Raw genomic sequence first — 16,843 nt, 5'->3', positions numbered from 1 at the left:
TACAATCACACTACGCTACGTAACGTTTGAAATGTGAGTTGAGCTTCTTCACGCTAAAATCTGCGACGTCGTTCGCTCGTCAAATTCCGTTTTCCATTTTATAGTACTACTACTGTTTACTATCGCTTCACTACTGCTACTATGCGATCGACAAATCTCTGTGACGGCCTGGCAGTCGGTGTGTGTGGTGATGCTTGGTGACTCCTCTAGCGATGCCCCTCCTATCCGGTCTTGTGGTGCTGCTGCGGCAGCCGCGCGCTGCGCGACAAGTACAGACACCAATAGAACACGTTGATGGCCAGGAACAGCAGTGGGAAGAAGATGCGCGAGGCACGATCGATTTTGGACACCGAGTTGAACCGTGGCTCCCGTTTCCTTCGCCGGCGGGTCCGGTGCACGTTCGGGGTCCCACCAGCCAGCGTCGTTGGTATCGTTGGATCGATGGTGATGTGCTGAGCACGGTGGTGCTGGGATGTAGTGGGCACCCCTCCACCACCACCACCACCACTGGTTCGCCGCCGGTGCTTACCACCGCTGAAGGAGGTGGTCGCCATTGTTGCCGTCGCCACTGATAGCGGTGGCGTGGCCATCAGCGATGACGAGGCGGGATCATCGTCCCCGGGGCTTCCCCCGAAACAGGACACATCCGTCCAGGACGGTTTGGGACTTTTGGGCACCGTCGGAAAGGAACAGACGGACAGTGGGATTACCTCGACGTAACGGGAATCGGCACCGGTGCCACTGATTGAGGTTATGGTCGAGCAGCGTTTGCCGTTCGGATTGCGTCCCGTCCTGGTGTCCCGGTCGCTATCCTCGTCGTCCGAGCTCGACGTCAGCTCCTCCACGCTGAAGTAGCACTCGCCCGAGCCGTACTTGGTGAAGTAGTGCACGATCGCGAACTGGATGATCGTCGCGAAGATGAACGCGAACGACAGGAACACGAAAAAGTCGAGCGCCGTCGGGTAAGGAACTTTCGGGAGGTCCGTGCGAGCCTCCAGCCCGAGGAACGTCATCGTCAGGACGGTGGTGATGCCGAGTGACACGCTGGGGGGAAACAGGGGGATCAAAATGTAGATGCAATGGTGGGTGGCGACGCCTCTTACCGATCGGCCGTCGCTTCGCGGTTCAACCAGAAGGACACCCAGGATAGGACGACGAGCAGCACGCACGGTCCGTACACTTGTATCAGGAAGTTGCCCATGTGCCGCTGCAGATGGAAGCTCACCAGCAGCATCGAGTATTCCGCTGGAAAGGACACCAAGGACATACCACAATCAACTTCCGCTCTTATCGCGGGCGCCTTCCGCCCGTATGCAAAGGACTCTCGCCGGGGGCCGGGCTATTAATCCTATAACAATATTTACCCCCTTATCACCCGAACTCCCCACTAAAGAACACGGCGGTGGTGGGAGAAAAACATGAATAAGAATATGTCTCCCGTCTGGTGAGCCAGGGGCCAGGGTCTTGCCAGGGCCATGGCAGGGCCAACGGGTTATTGCCTGTTACGTTACAACGGGGGAACCTTATTTGAATAGATGATTCCCTATTTATCAATGTATTAATATTCCGAACGTCAATACCGATGGGGAGCCGACGATAGGGCGCGGCAACAACAGCTCGGCAGACCCGGCAGGACCTGGGCTCCGGGTTTTTGATTACGAGCCGGGAACACAGCGCAGCACAGTGTGTGTGTTGTTGAGGTTAGGGCGACAACGATGGGGGCGCATTTGAATATCAAACGCGTCCGCGGACAAATAGGAACAGTAAATGCCAATTATGAAATTCAAAAAAGCAGAACCCACGCGATTTCGCAAGCGTTCCCACTGATGGTTTTGCAATCGAAGCCAAGTAAACACTATCTAAATGCAGGAGTTAACCACAAACTTCCCCATTCGAGAAACACATTGATCGGAAGAAGCCGCTACGTTTGACAACTTCATTCCCCCAGCTCATGAAATTGATGGCTATCCTCATTCCGATCGCGACGCCATGTGGAGGGATGTCCCAACAAGTGGCCATTGTGTGGGCAGCATTAGCAGCACACATCGCCTCAACAGGATGCACGTAACGGCTATCGAGACTTAAATGAACACGAAAAGCAAACATCCTGTTTGCGACACCAAAATTAAGCGGCAAAGCAAGAAACCGGGAGTCTTCGTCTTTCGAAGGGGCCGCCCTTCCTTCGAAGGATCGAATTTCTTAAAAAGCTTTCTCCGGTTCCGGCCCTGGGCGCGCGCGTGTGTGGGTTTTAATCTCTTCACACCCACTTTTTGGGAATTTGGCAGCTTAGAAGGAAAACACGCTGCCCGGGAGTAGGTTTATTTTGGCGCCGCTTCCGGGCCCCGCTAGCGCGGGTTGTAATTTCAGGTCTGTTTGCTCGCGAATTGATTCGAATTGTTGTCTCGGGTGCCGCATGCAGCGAAAGAATCGAGATTGAAAAGCGTGCCCGAAAATCGTGACGGTTGATGATTCTTGGAAGTCTTTATGGTGCGGCATGCCTTTGTCTGCCTGAGAAGCGTGGCCGGGGTTCGATAAGTGGTGTGATGGATTTCTCAAGTGTCTCAATATGGTCTTATTTAACAATATTTTTTCCTCGAAATCATGAACCATATAAATCACGGAATAAACAGTGCGTATTTAAGGAATCAGGATTTTAAGGAATTCCACAAACTGATCAATCCGTCGCCCCAGCGTACGGTCCAACGATTGGATTGGAAAGTCGACCGTCTGGTCTGGTCCACCGGCTAGAAGTGTGATTGTTGCCAACAACGGTTCGTTCCGTGGTGTGTCTGGCGTTCCGTCCAACCCAACGTCGAAACCGAAAATCAGATGTAATGAATAATCAACAGCAGCGCTGGCCACGAGGACGGGCTTCGTGGGTTGAAGAGATTTGAATCGTGCCTCAATCGGATATGGATCGGTGGACAAGTTCGGTGGGCTTACTTTTTTTCTATTCATTCGCCCTTCGAACTTGCTCACCGTAAATGTCCTTCGCGGTGATGATGAAGGGTCATGTCAGTAGCAGAACCATTGCGATAAACGGGTTAAATGCTTTGGATAGGCTCCGAAACAAATCGGGTCACGGTTCACGGTGTACCGAGTGTCGAGAGGACAATCAGATGCCATGTTGCAAGCAGATTTTTTCATGTTCACATGAAAGGACACAAGCGATTCAAAGGAAGTCTTCTAATCATGTGAATTGCAATGATTTATAATGATCGCGAATGTACAGTTCTGTAAAGGTAAACTTTCGGCATAAGGTGTTTTTCTAAATTTATAAAAACCAACAGGGCTCGAAATAAACGTATTAAGGGCCCGTTTTTTTGTAAACGTAGCGAGTATAGTCCAACGTAAATTTGCTGTCTATCATGATGACTTTTTTAACTGTCTCCAACCAAAGCGTTTTACGGTTGAATATTAAAAATCCCGGATCGCGTACGAGTGGCGAGGCACAAAAAAGCAACGAGCCAACGGGAACAATCTCACCTGGCTCCTGTAGCATTAAAAAACTCTTTTTCTGCATCTGCTGTCCTATCCCACGAATGATCTGCATGTCAAACGCGGAACGGGTTTTACTGTGGGGTAAGAATGCGCGATCCCCACAAAAACGGGATCCAAAAAACGCTTGCTTCTGCTTGAATTAAATAGTCAGGATTTTGCGGAGCTTACGGGAGTGAGTTCGCTAGCGGCGCAAAGAAAATGCAACCATTATTTTATTCCACCTTGTGGTTTTTGTGTTTTGTGATGCAATTTCCGCGCTTTGCTTTCTGTGCCCCGTGATAAGTAGCGGTTCGCTTCCACGGGAGGATCAGCCTGGTATTCTTTCTACCGGAAGCGGTTTCTGATGAAGGAGACTTCAAGACCGAAAGATGTCTAACGCCCAAGCCCGAAACCACGTCGGTATTATCATCGCTCGAAAGGCATCCAAATTGATTCGTAACGAGATTTATCTCTGCTTTGTAGTGGAGAGCCATCCAGATTGATAGACCTTCGCCAGCGTTTACTTCCTCCAGCAGCAGCTTAATACCCTTCTTGGCCGAAACAAACACAAAGCGACTTAAAAACACGAAATGAAAAACAATCGCCTCAAAACAATCCGCTTCAAACGGTGGACGCGGATGCATACCGCCATTCGAGATTGAATTATGGCACGGGCGGAGCCTTCCTTCCGTGAACGCGATGTAATGTACTGGCAATGTTGCGGGGCCGATACTTGAAGCTTAGCCGGATGGCGGCAGAAAATAGTTTTCGACGCTCCTTCCCAACTCCTGGGCAACTTCGTGGTCGATACAAATATGTTGTTGCATTATCGGTCGGTTGGAGATTTGTTTTTGACCGAATCCACACATTACATCATTACAGGGCGGGGGGGACCCTGCTGTGGAACCTACAACGTAGACAAATCGCTTCCATTACGCTGGTACGGTATTTGCAAACGAATGTTATCGCTTCTAATTCCCCGTGGCCGGCATAAAGAACTAAGGCGGATAAACCTGGCGAGTGATCCCCGAACCTATTTGGATTAGAAACGAGCTTTTCCCCCCGTTTTGCCGTCCGACTTCGGTGGCCACTTCGGACCGGCCACGGACCAGTGCAGGCTATGGTTTGGAAAACTGCACACGTGCCCGAGGTGGGACCGAGATTATGCAGCCGCCGCGCGTTTCCCGCTGAGATCAGCGTTTGCTGCAGCAAAGAACCAGCTGTGTGTGTGTGTCGGTCACTAGAATCCCCAGTTCTTCCTGTCCTCTTCGAAGTCCTTAAGCGCCCGGTGGTCGGGGTGTGAGCGGCTTGGTAAGCGGTTTTTATGGGTGCAAACATGATGAATATGAATGAGCTCCGCTGCTGGCCATTTTCTTCCCCTCGAAAGGGGTCTTCCGGGCACAGGACACGCTGTAGGTGCTAGTTTAGAAGGGCGTGAGCACTTTCGACGGTCCGAGACTGTGGTGCTGTTCGTAACTAAATTAATTTTCAAGCACTGCGTGCGCCCTAAAGGTTAACATTTGCTCTATTTTAACCGCAAATTATTAGGTGACCTTTTCGGGCGAGGGTTTTAAAGATCGACCGCTTTTAAATGGCTGTTAAAGTTCTTCGATAAAAAACCCACCCACAGTGTTGACCCACAGTGCTCACTATTTCTAAGAGAAAGTTTAAAAATATTAAATTATTAAAGACAGTACAAAACACCGATAAGATTATCTCCTTTCGTAAACTCCATTCGATTCGAAACCCTTCGATTAAGGGTCACCCAATTGCCGAGCCATTGGTTCGCATAATGAATGGGCCGCGTTTGGGATGCAATTAAAATTCGTAATCCCCCTTTCGGTGCGAAACGGCACACGTGTGGCCGAACGACGGATTGATGAGAGACCCCGGCCGGTCATCCGGTATACTTACAGACGTAAAGCTTCCCGTTGGCATTTCCGCTTCCGCCGGCGGCCGTCGTTCGGCCCGTTCCGCCGTCGAGGACGAGGCCCAGCTCCAGATCGACGTTGCTAGCAGCCCCGTTCAGGACGGTGGCACCGGCGCTGGCCGTGTTGTGCACCACCCGATCGGTCACGTTCCCGGCCGGACAGTCGACCAGATCGAACTGCGACAGCTTCATGTCCTCGGCGATGGCCACCGCCGACCGGCCACTGTTCCAGCGGTACAGGACATCGTTCGTGGTGTAGCCAACTGTGTGACGTGAGGCGTGAAAAAGATGAATAAAATCAACGATAGTAAAGATAAGTAGAGGCCCGGTCGACTAATTAGGTTCACCCCCGACTATGTAGCGAGCCACCATTCCGGTGTAATCGCACCGAAGCTACTCATTAGGCTGCCCATCTTTAATGTAATTAACCAAGATGGCGCAGAAAGTGTCATTTTCATTCCATCTCAGTTTGGTTGTTCCGCAAAGCTTCGCGCGCTTTGCATCGGTGTGTCTGCATAACAATAAGCTCAAGTCTTTCGTATATTCCTCATCTAGTAGGCATGACAGTTTGACACCACGAAATCCTCGGACTACTTGGATTGGCACAACCGATGTTTGATAGTTATGGGAGACAAGAGATCAAGCAAAGGCTTCTCTGATTGTTTCTGGGTCGGTCGGAATTCATCAAAGTACACAAATTGAGCATAATTGGAAACAGATTTAAGAAACAGTAAAATCAAACCTATCAAACATGCCTAAAGGTAGCCGAAAACGGTTGCATTCTAAGAATGCAAATCACGGCTCCGTTTAACCACAGTTTGTGAAACACTCGGTGAAAGGTCCTGCTTACGGTTTATGTCTCCAATCTTTCAACAACAATCAAAACCGGGACAAATGGAAGCCTTAGCACTTAGGTTGGCCATTGCCGTTGCGAAAGCTCCTGCACCGTCTGCGATCGGGAACCACTTGAACCGAAAGTGCAGTCCAGGCCGCTAGGGATTTTTCATCCAGAAAGCCTCCGCTCGACCATCATCGTTGTGGTGTGTTTGAATCGCTCATAAATATTCATGATTTGCGGTGTTCTCTCGTTCACTCGCTCGCTCTCTCTCACTCTCGTTTTCCCAGACCGCGACAGACTTCGCGTGACGCGGTCATCGCGCCCACCGCCCACTTCTTACATGGAACCGACCGGAACTGAGCCATGGAAGTGCATTGCCTGCGCATTGATAAGACTTTTGTCGAAAACTTTGCCGGCCTCGGGAAAATTGGTTGTTTCCTGCCTTGCTTCCTTCACGGCACGAGGATGTGGTGGTCCATACCGCGATCCCGGCGCACTTCGGCTTGTCTCGAATTAATTTCACATTTTCACCAAACTATTCATTTCCATCGGGAGGCTCCGGTTCTTGCTTCCGGCTGGGCGACTTTGTGTCGCTTTCCGGTACAAAACCGAACCCAGCACCAGTGGGCCAGGGCACAAGCGAGGCCCGGTCCGTTGCGATGAATGTAGTGATTAGATGCTTAAGTAGATTTGCATACAAATGAACAGAAACAGCTGATTGGTGTTAGCGCATCATCGTCGACCGATGGCGCAGAGGGCGCTGATGATTAGATTTTCATAAACCGGACCCGGACCCGGATCCGACCGGCCGACGGTTCCGGCCGAAGACGAATTTGTATCCTGGTTTTATCCGTCCCTGCTGGCTGGGGACCAGCTCCGCCGTCTAGTTCTTTAACGCCTACGACGGAATATAATGGAATTAGGTGGCCTTATGTAGCGGAACGATTTCACTTGACGCTCAGTAATGTGATGATAATTAAACGCACGACAACGATTATGAGCGGGTCATTCTCAGCAAGAGACTCTCATCGATCGATTGGAAGAAATTGGAATTCGAGAACCGGCCGTCGTGCAGAATCTTTACTCGTTTCCTAAGAAATCGTCAAAACCATCAGCAGTTCAAAATAAAAAGTTTCCGAAAAGCACAAAATAAACCAGAAAGAGACATGAAGAGACTTCATTCATTGCTGGCCTCATTAATTGATTCATTCCACACACTAGTAGCGGTATGATAAATAATGCTGCTGACACTGCTCAACACCGGAGCTACTTCTACCGTTTCCCGCGGTGAGTGCAAAGTTTACGAAAACCTGCTAATTGAATGCAACGTGCCAGCCAATCCGTGACACGAAGACAAATCGTGCGAAAAGGGGTGTGAACAGCAAACACTAGCACCTAGAGTTTGACGAAGGAGTTTCCGACCGAACCGAGCCGTGCAGATGCACGTGCGCCGTGCGCCATGTGGGCATGTGCTATTTACCGATGCAAAGCCGTAATAAGAAGAACAGAGCGGGCAAAACATTCATCCTCCTGTGCCTCATTCCACCAGTCGTTCCGGTTCCCTGCCCATGTTGACTTCCGTCACGGAGTTTCGGAGATCCTTTCTGCATTCTGCCCGCTTTCGTTCCATTTGTTTTGTTTCGAACCGATCCGGCCGCTTCGAATCAAGAATCTGGAGCTGGGTAGTGCCTCAAAAGTTTACAAACCCGGAAACATCATACCACATCCTGTGCCAACGAGATGAGAGAGATTTATTGCCATCCATTCCGAAACACCACCAGGCAACACGTGAATCCTGTGGATTAAGGACACGGGTATCAACTGTTGGGGTTCCCGTTTCATTTAGATCCAGATCTTCAATTCTCTTATCTTTACCTCATCTTAAATTCTTAAAACATTTATGGTCACTGTCTCGTGCTTTTCCCACTGTGCCAATACACGCACCAAGAGGGCGTTTGGAATTCCAATCGACTTAGCGACAAATTGGAGGAAACGAAGCGTATCGCCCCGGAACACCCACCAACAGATGTTTGCCAACATTACCATACGGCAAGGAATTACTTCACATTTCGTACAGGTTCCGTAAAAAATGGAGAAAATGTTTTGCCATTTTGATCCGATTGCTGGGTACCACTCATCGATCCGATTACTTACACGATCCAAACTTCAGCGGGCAGCGCTGCGTGTCCATCGGGAAGTCCTCCAGGTTCATCGGGCAGCCGGCCTTAATGGTGAGCCTGCGAAAGAGAAACCACAGAGCCGCAATCGTGTTTAGTGCACGGCCGACAGTACAGTGCGGGCTTAATCCCTAACCACACGACAAGCCCACGGCATCGGATGTCCGACCGAGCCAGGACAAAAAGAATGCTAAATATAAGATGCAACGCGCGGGGATTCGAAAGAGAGTAAAAAAAAAGAAATGAGACAGATAGCGACTAATGGTACGATAATTGGCAATTTGCTACAGAAGTGCGCGTCCAGTTTTCGGCCACCGATGGTAACAGTAAACTTCGCTTCCGGGGAACCTGATGCGAGTGCACTGCGAAATGCGATTTTGCGCGAAGATGAAACGAAAAAATTAAAAGTGCGACGACGACAAAGTGATAATCAGGGTATTCTTTTTTTCCATTCCGGCCGAGACACATCTTGTTCCGAGACAGCTGGAATTAATTCGATCAGAACGGCCTTCCTTTGGTCTTTGAAATGTTCGCAAAGCTGTGCTACGCGACACACATTCCTTTGCGAGTTCTTCGCAAGTTCGCAGAAAATTTAGCAGAAAAGCTACGCATGACCGCAACACTGAATTGAAAATATTCACTAATAAGGACGATGATAGTGCTTGAGGAATTAGTTGCCGCAAAACTGCCAAATAACGGGCACGAATCAACAGTTGTGTGATCAACCGCCGATGGGCCGATGGTTGTTGAAATGAAACCATCCGACGACGACGAGGAGGACGCGAGTACACCGGCGAGGAAGAGAACCAGCCCAACCACAGCAAGACTCGCTGCGAACGATCGGAACCTGAACCTGAAAAGCCACAGCATCAAGGAAGCGAAAATGTAATTCCCCTTCCGGTTTCAAATTAATCCCCGGAGCAAAATTAAGCATGATGCGTGCCCGACTACTTCCGCCGCCAGCGACTGGTGGCCGGCGGCACTAACGGCAGAATTATGCGACTGCTGCCGGAACGCTGTTTTAAAGCTACCGCTAAAGTCTTGACGAAAGAAAGGAAGCGTCGAAAGCGTAGTCCAAAAATATAGCTTGAATTTCAGCGGAGGAAATATCTGAAGAGATGAATAATTGATGGTTTTGTAGCTAAATTTTCAAAATATTTGGACGATACGCGATACTTATTTTTGAGTTTAGAAAACATCGGGCTCGATATTGTAGGAACAACCGATTGCCTTCAACCATTAGGTATACCGGAACCTTCCAGTTATGCTAATACCAATTGCACAGTACATTTCCTTCTAATGCCCGACCACCAGACATACGCACCAATGTTAGTATTAAATTTTACCCCGCATTAACTCGCAGGGTACTTCCGATTGGTGCGGTGCCGCTAACGGCTGTGGTGTTAAAGGAGCCACACTCCGACTTTGAACCGATCGCCGCCTATTAAACTGCAATCCATTAAAATGCGAGCCGACTTAAGTTCAGGGCACTAGAACCGGAACCCGGTGCCAGACCGTAATCGGAAGGCTTGCCGCATTGTGTGCCGTGTGCAATAGTCGCTCCACACTTTTAACTGACCCATCATCAAACTTTATGATTATTCATAAACCCGTAAGTGATTTCCGATCCGTTACCTGCGGTGATCCCTTTCAAAGGATTTCATTTCCATACACACACACACACACACACAAACACTGTGTCCGTGTCCGTGCTGTGTTCCGGGCCACCCCCACGAGGGGCGCGCGCGAACGTTTGCGTCGCGGTCATTCCGCGGACGACATCCGGTATCCGGCTGTGATCCGAACACCACGGTGCTGCGGTCACAATTTGTTTAGGGCCGTCGTCGTTTCCGTCCAACAACGACACGGGCCCTCGGGGGCAGCAATCTCGCCGCGTTGGCGTCAATACCAGGCCTCAACCTGCTTCCGCCGTTCGCGCTGTTATTGATGAACTTCGAGCCACACTTCGACAGCGCAAACACAAACGTTGCGCGCGGCGCGCGAGTGAAGCGGCTGATTGGGTTTGGTGCGTTTGTTGCTTTTGTCCGGCTTTTCGTCCTGTTTTTTTTTTTACCGCCATTGGTCACGGATTGCCGTGCCGTGCTTTTCTTGGTCTGTTTTTCTCGCTTCTGTTCTGTCGGCTTCTGTTCTGTCGGCTTCTGTTGTTTGCTGCGAAGGAAGTTTTTATGCTTGGCGTTTCCGACGTCCGGAGGCTCTATCCGGAGCCGGGCATGAAGTGATTGTCGATATGATCGACGCCATTTCCTTCAATGATTGGGGCGGAACAAGGGGGCCAAGCCCGGACCCATAACAGTGCGGACTTCAAGAATTGTTTTTTTGTGGTATATTAATTAATTAGGTAAAAATGAACTAAAATAATCATAACATGATAACATGAGCGGTTAAACATTATAAAGGTGAATTGACACAAAATATAAATAGGTAAAAACATAACCGTTAAACACTTCATATGAACAGCAAATTCTTATCATTATTTCAACATTCCAATTCAAATTTCCTTCATGATCTATACTTTTAGTTAGCATGCGAAAAGGCAACTTCTACAGCGACTCCGAGGCGCGTCCTGCTGAGGCCCGCCTAGGATCGAAAGGATGCTGCCGACGTCCCCGAAGCAAGCACACTTCAGCTGTTCAAATATTGTCTCTCTATTCGGCCTCTATCTGGCTCCGGTGCCCCAAGCCGTGCTATTTCTGGCAGCGCTACAGCGTGGCTACTTGCCATCGGTTCTCCCAATTTCCCGCCACTTCATGATCGCTTCTCAAGCACGGCGTGTGAGACGTCCTTCGAGTGTGTCGGCGGTGCGTTCCGAGCCGATGTCGGTCGAAAACAAATTGGCGTTTCGTTCCTTTTTTTGTGCGGTGCCGGGCCCCCCTTACTGCTAGTGGCCACTTTGCACACCAATTTTCCCGGGTTTTTTTTTGTCCCTTTTCCGAAATGCATTAATAGAAATCCGAACCGGAAAAAGTATGTTCCGATTTCTCCGCTCCCACGTCACGCCAAATGGCCCAAGGGGGGCCCCGAGGCTCAATTAATGGCAAAACTGATGGGTTTCCGTTGACACTCCGGTTGGGCCTGGTCCGGTCCGTCCGGATGGCCGGACGAATCAGGGAAAGGCTCGTGTTTCGGAATCGGCTGATCAACATGCCCGCGTCGCACGAAGTAACTTCGCCAGTGCGGTGGTAAAAATGTAGTTAAACATGAAAGTGAAACGAAGCTTTTTGGTTGAAAGCAGGGCCATCGACTGAAAATTGAGTGGTCCGCCTGGTGTGCACCTCGCGGCCACCGGGAAACCGGGAAAAATTGATTGCCATTAGAGTTTATGGATTTACGGCGCAAATTGAATCAATCAGTGCCGCGCTGTGTAGCGGCATCGGAAGTTAAAAATATAATTTCTTAACACAATTTGATTGGACTGTTATCGGTCTTCTCGGAAGCCGTCCTTTTTCAATCCATATTTGCAACCATCTTTATAATTGTAACAGGAGACCACCGGCAATGCGAATAGCATACCTTCAGGGGTATATGGACAACACACTTTGAAGCATTACTGTGATAGATTGAAGTGCACGTAAGCATCAAACCCTTTTCCCATCCCATCCCTGGTGGACAGGATGATCGACTAAACTACTCTAAAGATTCACGATCTTCAGGTCAGGTAAAGGGAAGAAAAATCTCTTCACTCTATCAATTACTGCAACGCGACCTTAAGTTGGGCTTCCTGGGGGGCGATCAGACATGAAACGTGGGCCGGAATTAATTGCAATTCATTTACTCGCGCAACGACCCCGAAGTCCCCTCGAGGAGCCCGGAGCAAGGAAAGCAATTGTAGCGAATGGTTGTTGTGTGGTTGGAGTCGCTCTCTTTTTCACGGAAAAAACAAAAATGGAATGGCCGCGGGGGGTGGTTACTTACCGGCTGGAGTACAGCACACGGCCGTCCTGGTAGAGGCGCACGAACTTGTTCGGCGTCGTGATGGTGTGCAGGTAGCTCTGCTTGCCGTTGTAGAAGTACGTATCCGGCTTCCAGATGCGCCCGAGCATCGAAATGCTGAGGGCCAGCGTGTCCTGGGCACCGCTGAATTCTAGCCGCCGGTCGACCCACGACTGCCGGAAGTAGCAGTCCATCGAATAGGTCTTCGGCAGGGAGCAGCAGGAACGGGAACGGAACGGAAGATACGGTCAAATTAAATCGCGAGAAGCGGAAACCACTTCACCCTCAGTCTTAAATTTTAGCTCTCCGCCAAGAGCCTGGAAGAGCTGGTCCTCGAACGAAACAGCACCGTGCCGTCATTAGTTATTGGGGAAAGATTCAAAACGGAAACGCGGGACGTTCATCCGAAGGCGGCTCGAAGTGTTCGACTTGTGTGGCTGCCCGCGGGACCTGTTTGCTAATTGTTGGCAATTGTTGCTCACCACACTCGAGGGCCGACCATTAGCACGGAAAGGACTCGGTGGGCAAATGAGCTGCAAGTGTTATTTAATTTACCCACAAAACGGAAGCCGCTTCTCGTTTTGATGGTTGGAGCTCGTGGTTCGAACAGTTTCGAGCAGTTTGTCTTGTTGGCAGAAATACCGAATCCTTTCGAACCGCTTCTAACCGAGTCCAAAGTCTAATCTCTACATATTGCTCGCGCAATGTAGTGGCATTATGCTTCAGAGGTCGTAATAAAAGTACCGCCGACTTCAGCGCCCCATCAATCACGAGGCTTACAATTGCAAAACATCCTCCTGTGTCGGAGCGTCCGGAGCAGCCAGACAGTTCCGACAAAGAGCGCCCGGAAGTGAGCACACGGCACGCGACAAGACCGAAGAAGATAAAACCGAACCTGAAATAGCTAAGACGTATCTAAACATAAATCAATATTGTGTCCTTCCCGTGTGTCCCCGAAAGCTCGCCTTGGAACGTTCCGACAGGAAGTACCCTAACAAACCCCGTTCACCTTTTCGGCGTGTGTCTGCTGTCGATACTGGCCTCGGCGTGCATCAACAAGCACCGGTGTAATAATAATCTTCTCCAGCGTGTGGCCAAGGAGAAGGAAAAAACCTTCCGACAATGGAGCTGTCTCTCTACAGATTCTCTTTCTGGGCGCCACCCTTTCGAAGCCCGCGAAGTAGGTCGTAAAAGATGCCGTAACCTTTCTCGGGGGGTTAGAAGCCGGGCGTTGTTTACCGGGCGGCGGGTTCCGGATCAAGAAGCTACAAAAAAACGGGGCAAAGATCCCCCAGGTTCCCTTGCCGTTTCGCAAGAACTATTTGGGCGAAAGGTGAAAATCCGTGAAACTTTTTACTCTTCTGACTCCTGGAACCCGAACTATGGCGGCAACTATGCGCTGTGGTGGGAATGTGGGCTGTGGAGAGTGTGGAGTGTGGCTTTCATCTTGTTTGCCTCTTTACGTCTTAACGTTTTCCACTCTCCCGGACTCCACAGGGCACGGACATTTTGGGGCGGGTCACAGGCCTTACACCTGATACCGTGACTCGCCCGTTTAGGATCGGTTGGCCGTGGCCGTAAAAAGGCCAATGTCATCGCAGCAATGAGTAACAGAGCGTACCGGAAAAAGTAGACCCTACATGATAAGGGCAAATTGTACGCGCAACGTGTAGGTAATCGAAAACGGACTACAAAACGGCCGAAAAAACAGACAAATCGTCAAATAATGAAACATGACAACAAGCAGAGGGATCAGCAAACATCTATTGAACTGCAATTGTTGAAACGCAATAAACCGCTCTTGAAGTTACCAAAAATTAGATAAAAACCTTCTCAACATGAGCGTTATAAAATTAGGTTCACCACTTATTGAGCGCTCCGTTAAGAAGTAGCGACAAGAAGTATACAACGTTACACAAACCAAAACATAAAATAAGGACCACCAAAAAGGCACCAAACCATTGGCTCGACCTGTCCGACTCGGGGAGCCATTCCGATGGTTGACCGCGCGCGTGGTTTGCGTGCGCCATTTTGCAGGAATTCGCTTCGCTGGTAACTAACTAACTTGGACGTGTTGTGGACCCGTTTCGGGACCAATTCCATTTCATCGGCGCTTTCATGTGGTTTCATTCCGAACCACGCTGGGTTCGCCCGGAAACCCTTCAATCACCTCGTGAGCTACGCCGGCCAAGTATCGGCATGCCTTGGGGCAAAAACAGCGCCATCATCGTTTTCATCATCGACGTCGATTGCTTGGCCCATCAACACCCATTCACCATGTGTCCTCCAACGTTGACAAACACACACGCACACATTTTCTGAGGGGGAAAGTTTCGTCTCGTTTCGCCATCACTTTTGACTTTTCACCTCTGCATGCATCATCCTCGGCATGGGAGTTTGATTTGCTGTTTTTCTCCTGCTCGCCATTAGGCTTGGCCAAGGCCTATGGGTCCTACAGACACCGGAAAGTTTCTGTGCCTCGTACTCGAGCACTCCTGAGGATGCCAAGGAAACGCTGACAACACTTACCATATCCACCTCGGAGATGGGGCCCATGCTGCGTACCATGATATCCACCTCGATCACCGCCGGTGGCCCTATTGGCGGTCACGTCAGCAGCAGCAGCAGCAGCATCCACATCAGAAACATAGAGGACACGGTAATAGAGCAGGAAGTTAATAAGTTGTTGACAGGAACTCCGTCCGCGATGATCCGTTCGCCGTGGACACCTTCTGTATGGGAGTGTGGCGTTCTGGGGTCTCCCCGCCCCCCAGCGGGTTATTGGCTTAAGTTTTTGATACCTCATGTAAGTGGCTCGGGAAGCGTGATTGATTCGATGGATTACGTTGATTGGTTACGTTTTCGGTCGAGACGGACAGAAAAACAAATTAACTACGGTATTAATCAAATTTCGATTAACGCATGCAAAGTGGCCCCCAGCGCTCGGTTCTTCACCAGCACACTCCGGTGCGGTTGTTGCGTTGGAGTGGAAAACAAAAGTTTAAAGAAGGTCCATTCAGGACTTTCCAAAGGACCAAAGAAGGACTTTCATAAATTATGATGGAATAAGAAAAATGCAATAAAAAGATGAAAATTAATGAAGAAGGAAAGTTTACAGTTAAATATGAATAGAACCGTACGTTTTAGAACATTTTAGAACATATGTTAGAGCACACAGACAGCAAAGGCGCCTGAAGGTATGCAATGGGATTTTGAACAATGTCGTCATCATATTTCGTAAATTAAATTAAAAGCACTTCTGGGTAGTAATTCCAGATAGTGCACGTGCGACAATGATTGTTTTTACTAGTGACACCGAGGCTCTCAAGGAACCGAAATAGAAAGGGCTGTACAACTATCCTGCGGTGGAAGATAATCGCTGCAATGTGCGGCGACTGGAAGCATTTGCATTTCAACGGCCAAGCTGCCGAGTTGCGCTTCAGCACACATCCCATCACCGAGATTAAGAACCACGGCATGGCAAATCGGGCAACCGCACGAACCGACCCCGTGTTACGCGTAAAAATGGATCATCAAAGAAGCTGGACCCGTCGGGGATAGCCCCCGTAGTCGGAGCCCGCAGTCAAAAGGCCGCCCAAGGCCACAAACGGGCATGTCAAGTCGGTCACCGAACGACCAACAAACTCATTGTACGGGAGCATCGGCACCATCGGCATCGGCCATCAACTATTAATGAATATTGATGGGCTGCTTCCGCTGGAAACTGGAAATCATCAAATCGGAGGCCTAGAACCGGAACCGAGATTCGAGGATTCGAAAGGGCGCACACGTCCTTCGGCCGGACAGTGGCCCCGGACCTGCGCTTCCAATCACAATCCGGCCCCTTGTGCCGTTTTTGCCATTGGGTCGGGCAACAAACCGGAAACCATTCCCGACCATAAACGCTTTCTTCTGTGGCCTCAATTAACATTTTGATAGCCTTGCGCCGGCGGACCGTTCGGACCTACGAAAGTTCGCTGCTGCCCCCCCTTGTGCTTACCGCCAAAGTCGGGCCGGATGCTGTTGTCGTAGCCGCGGAGCAAATTGTCCAACAGTTCCGAGATGTTGCCATGGTTGTTGCGCTGCGTCAGGCGGATCGCCGCCTGGACTGGGCCGGCCGGGGCGAGAAAGTAGCACGTGCCGATGCCGATCGCGATGTTGCTGAACGAGCCGAGAATGATGCGATTGATGGTGATGAATAGATTCGCTCTCACCAAGCCGACCGCCGTGCGGGCCGCGGCCATCGCGCCCAGCCCGGACTCGGACCGTCCTGTTGGGGTGCCCGGACTGCGGTCCGAAGTTGGTGTTTACTCGCTGCTGCTGCTGCTGCTCGCGCTAGGACCCACCGCTCGTGCTCCGCTGAGCAGCTGGAAGGAACAATAACTGGATGGAGCGATCGAATGGATGGATGGACATTCGCGTTCCGGGGAATACGGTACCATCGTTGGGCCACTTCTGGGCTTCCGG

The 16,843-nt window shown here is 50.2% G+C and overlaps 1 protein-coding gene across 1 annotated transcript; it reads right to left on the bottom strand.

Moving 5' to 3' along the window:
* Positions 1-221: 221 nt before the first annotated feature.
* Positions 222-16,629, bottom strand: LOC128277482 (gamma-aminobutyric acid receptor alpha-like). The gene is made up of 7 exons (XM_053015942.1): positions 16,377-16,629; positions 14,906-14,973; positions 12,359-12,579; positions 8,403-8,485; positions 5,395-5,673; positions 1,104-1,245; positions 222-1,044 (listed from the first exon to the last, which is right to left on the bottom strand). Exons 1-7 carry the CDS (start codon positions 16,618-16,620, stop codon positions 222-224), a joined length of 1,860 nt encoding a protein of 619 aa, XP_052871902.1. The 5' UTR covers positions 16,621-16,629.
* Between the last annotated feature and the right edge of the window lie 214 nt (positions 16,630-16,843).

The sequence above is a fragment of the Anopheles cruzii genome, chromosome 2, assembly GCF_943734635.1.
Source record: "Anopheles cruzii chromosome 2, idAnoCruzAS_RS32_06, whole genome shotgun sequence".
In the NCBI taxonomy this organism is placed as follows: domain Eukaryota; kingdom Metazoa; phylum Arthropoda; class Insecta; order Diptera; family Culicidae; genus Anopheles; species Anopheles cruzii.
The sequence above is the reverse complement of the archived record's forward strand: the minus strand, read 5'-3'. Positions and strand labels throughout refer to the sequence as shown.

Excerpts from the sequence above, each read along its gene's own strand:
- LOC128277482 (XM_053015942.1), bottom strand. The coding sequence starts at position 16,620 with ATGGCCGCGGCCCGCACGGCGGTCGGCTTGGTGAGAGCGAATCTATTC. Across the intron at positions 8,486-12,358 it reads CGTGTGCTGTACTCCAGCCG|GCTCACCATTAAGGCCGGCT; the intron begins GTAAGTAACCAC and ends TCTCTTTCGCAG. Across the intron at positions 5,674-8,402 it reads CCCGCTGAAGTTTGGATCGT|TTGGCTACACCACGAACGAT; the intron begins GTAAGTAATCGG and ends CACGTCACACAG.